Source organism: Corvus brachyrhynchos, unplaced genomic scaffold, assembly GCF_000691975.1.
Source record: "Corvus brachyrhynchos isolate BGI_N302 unplaced genomic scaffold, ASM69197v1 scaffold376, whole genome shotgun sequence".
NCBI classification, from domain to species: Eukaryota; Metazoa; Chordata; class Aves; order Passeriformes; family Corvidae; genus Corvus; species Corvus brachyrhynchos.
In genome coordinates, this window is record NW_008238966.1 from 233,013 (window position 1) to 234,726 (window position 1,714).

At 51.2% G+C, this 1,714-nt stretch overlaps 1 protein-coding gene across 1 annotated transcript in view; it reads left to right on the top strand.

Annotated features, from left to right (window-relative positions):
- The first annotated feature begins 1,358 nt into the window (after positions 1 to 1,358).
- The window catches only part of LOC103618725 (amyloid beta A4 precursor protein-binding family B member 1), a 6,269-nt gene continuing 5,913 nt past the window's right edge, over positions 1,359 to 1,714 (top strand). The window contains exon 1 of the mRNA XM_017738669.1: positions 1,359 to 1,389. Within this exon, the coding sequence (XP_017594158.1) occupies positions 1,359 to 1,389 (31 nt within the window). The remainder of the gene's footprint in view (positions 1,390 to 1,714) is intronic.

Sequence of the window (1,714 nt, forward strand, 5' to 3'; positions counted from 1 at the left end):
AGAAGAAATATGATTTAGTGAGGGTCTAGGACAGACTGCAGTGCTGAAACATGCTGCTGAGGCAGGCAGGCATATCTACCACTGCCTACACATCACCAAAATATTTTCTCTCTTTTCTTCCTCCCCTAGTCCCTCCCTTTCCCCTTCTCATGCCTGTTCCCTGAAACATCCCATATGACATTTCATACAGTTCATAAGTTCTGCTCTGCGCCATCCCCAGATTCTCCTCCCTTGCTGTAAGTCTTGCATCACATGGGCCATCATCACCCTTAAGCTTCAAGACATTGCCAGGAGAGAGTTACCTTCACCTTGGTGGGCTTGGATGAGCCAGAAGAGGAGTGGGAAGAGTTTGTGTTGGGGTTGTTGCCTCCCATCTGATCAGCTGAGTGTGGTTTTTGAAAGTGAAATGTGTGTTAAGGACAAGGAGAGACGTGCAGCAGAGGATACCAGAGCACTGCTAGTCACCATAATAGGCTTGTTCCTGGCAGGGGTGAGCTCACTCCTGCAAACTGGAAAAGGTGGAAGTCTGGGGAAAGCAGAAGTCAAGGTGAGACCTGTGACCCCTCAGACACATCTGAACACAGGGAGCCACGAGCCTCCCCTGCTCTCTCTGTTGGGCTGGGTTGGGCAAATAATGTCCCAAGCACAAAGTGCTTGAATGAAGTGTTAGAAATCCAACTAGCTCTGGACAGACACAGAAGAAAAAGCCTGTCTCCAAAAAAGCAGCTGCCACCAGGAGACAGAAATTATTGTGGACAATTGCAAGGCTGGATTATGGAGCTGGTACTGTTCTCAGGCCATAGGAGCAGGATTAAAATGCAAATAGGAGAGGAGGGTGTCTCACAAAATCAGAGGCATGTTAGCCCATGAAATGCGTGAATGAGGCCAAGCAAAGAGGCAACGCCTCACTGAAAGAGAGGGACCAAGCATCGAAAATCCATTTTGCACTTCCAAAAACTGTGAGCTCTGTGGATGACTGTGTGGAAAGGAGCAGGGCAGTTGAGGTGGCATGGGAGGCTCAAGGGCTGTATGCAGGACCACCAGCTTCTGGCTCTGAAGAAGAAAATGTGGAGAGGCCATGATGGACTGTCTGGAAAGGCACCTGTAGCAAACCATCTTGCTGCAAGTCTTGCATCACATGGGCCATCATCATCTTGGAATATTTCATCAGGCAACTGTAGCTTGGAACGACTTTGTCCTGAGCAGTATTCAAGGAGCTCCATGGGGAATTCAGGTGTACAACAAATGACTCCAGAGCTTCTGCTCCTGTGTGCTGAGCATTAGCCAGGATTGTCCACTCAGGGTAGAATGGAAAAAAGTCTCAAACTGGAGATGCAAAGAAGGGGAAGGTGACCAGCATGGACATTTGGATGCCTCCAGCACTGACTGGTGTGGGCTGGACACAGGCAGAAGGGAATGGGCAGACCTGGGCACGAATGGAGAATGAACATGGGATAAGCGTGGGTGGAGAGGAATGATGGTGATCTGCGGGAACAGGGAAGGGAATGGAGGAACCCTAAGAGTGGATGGAGGAGAAGGGAATGAACCTGAGGGCACAAGGGGCTGACCTGGCTCTGCTGTCTGTCGCACTCAGGAACCTCCTTTCCAGCCCCAAAAGCCCCTTCCCTCCGCAGGGTCCAATTTTCTGCCCCGAGACACACCCCAAGGGCCCCGGACAACCCCGCCCCTTCCCCAGCTCCGTCCGGGCGATCCC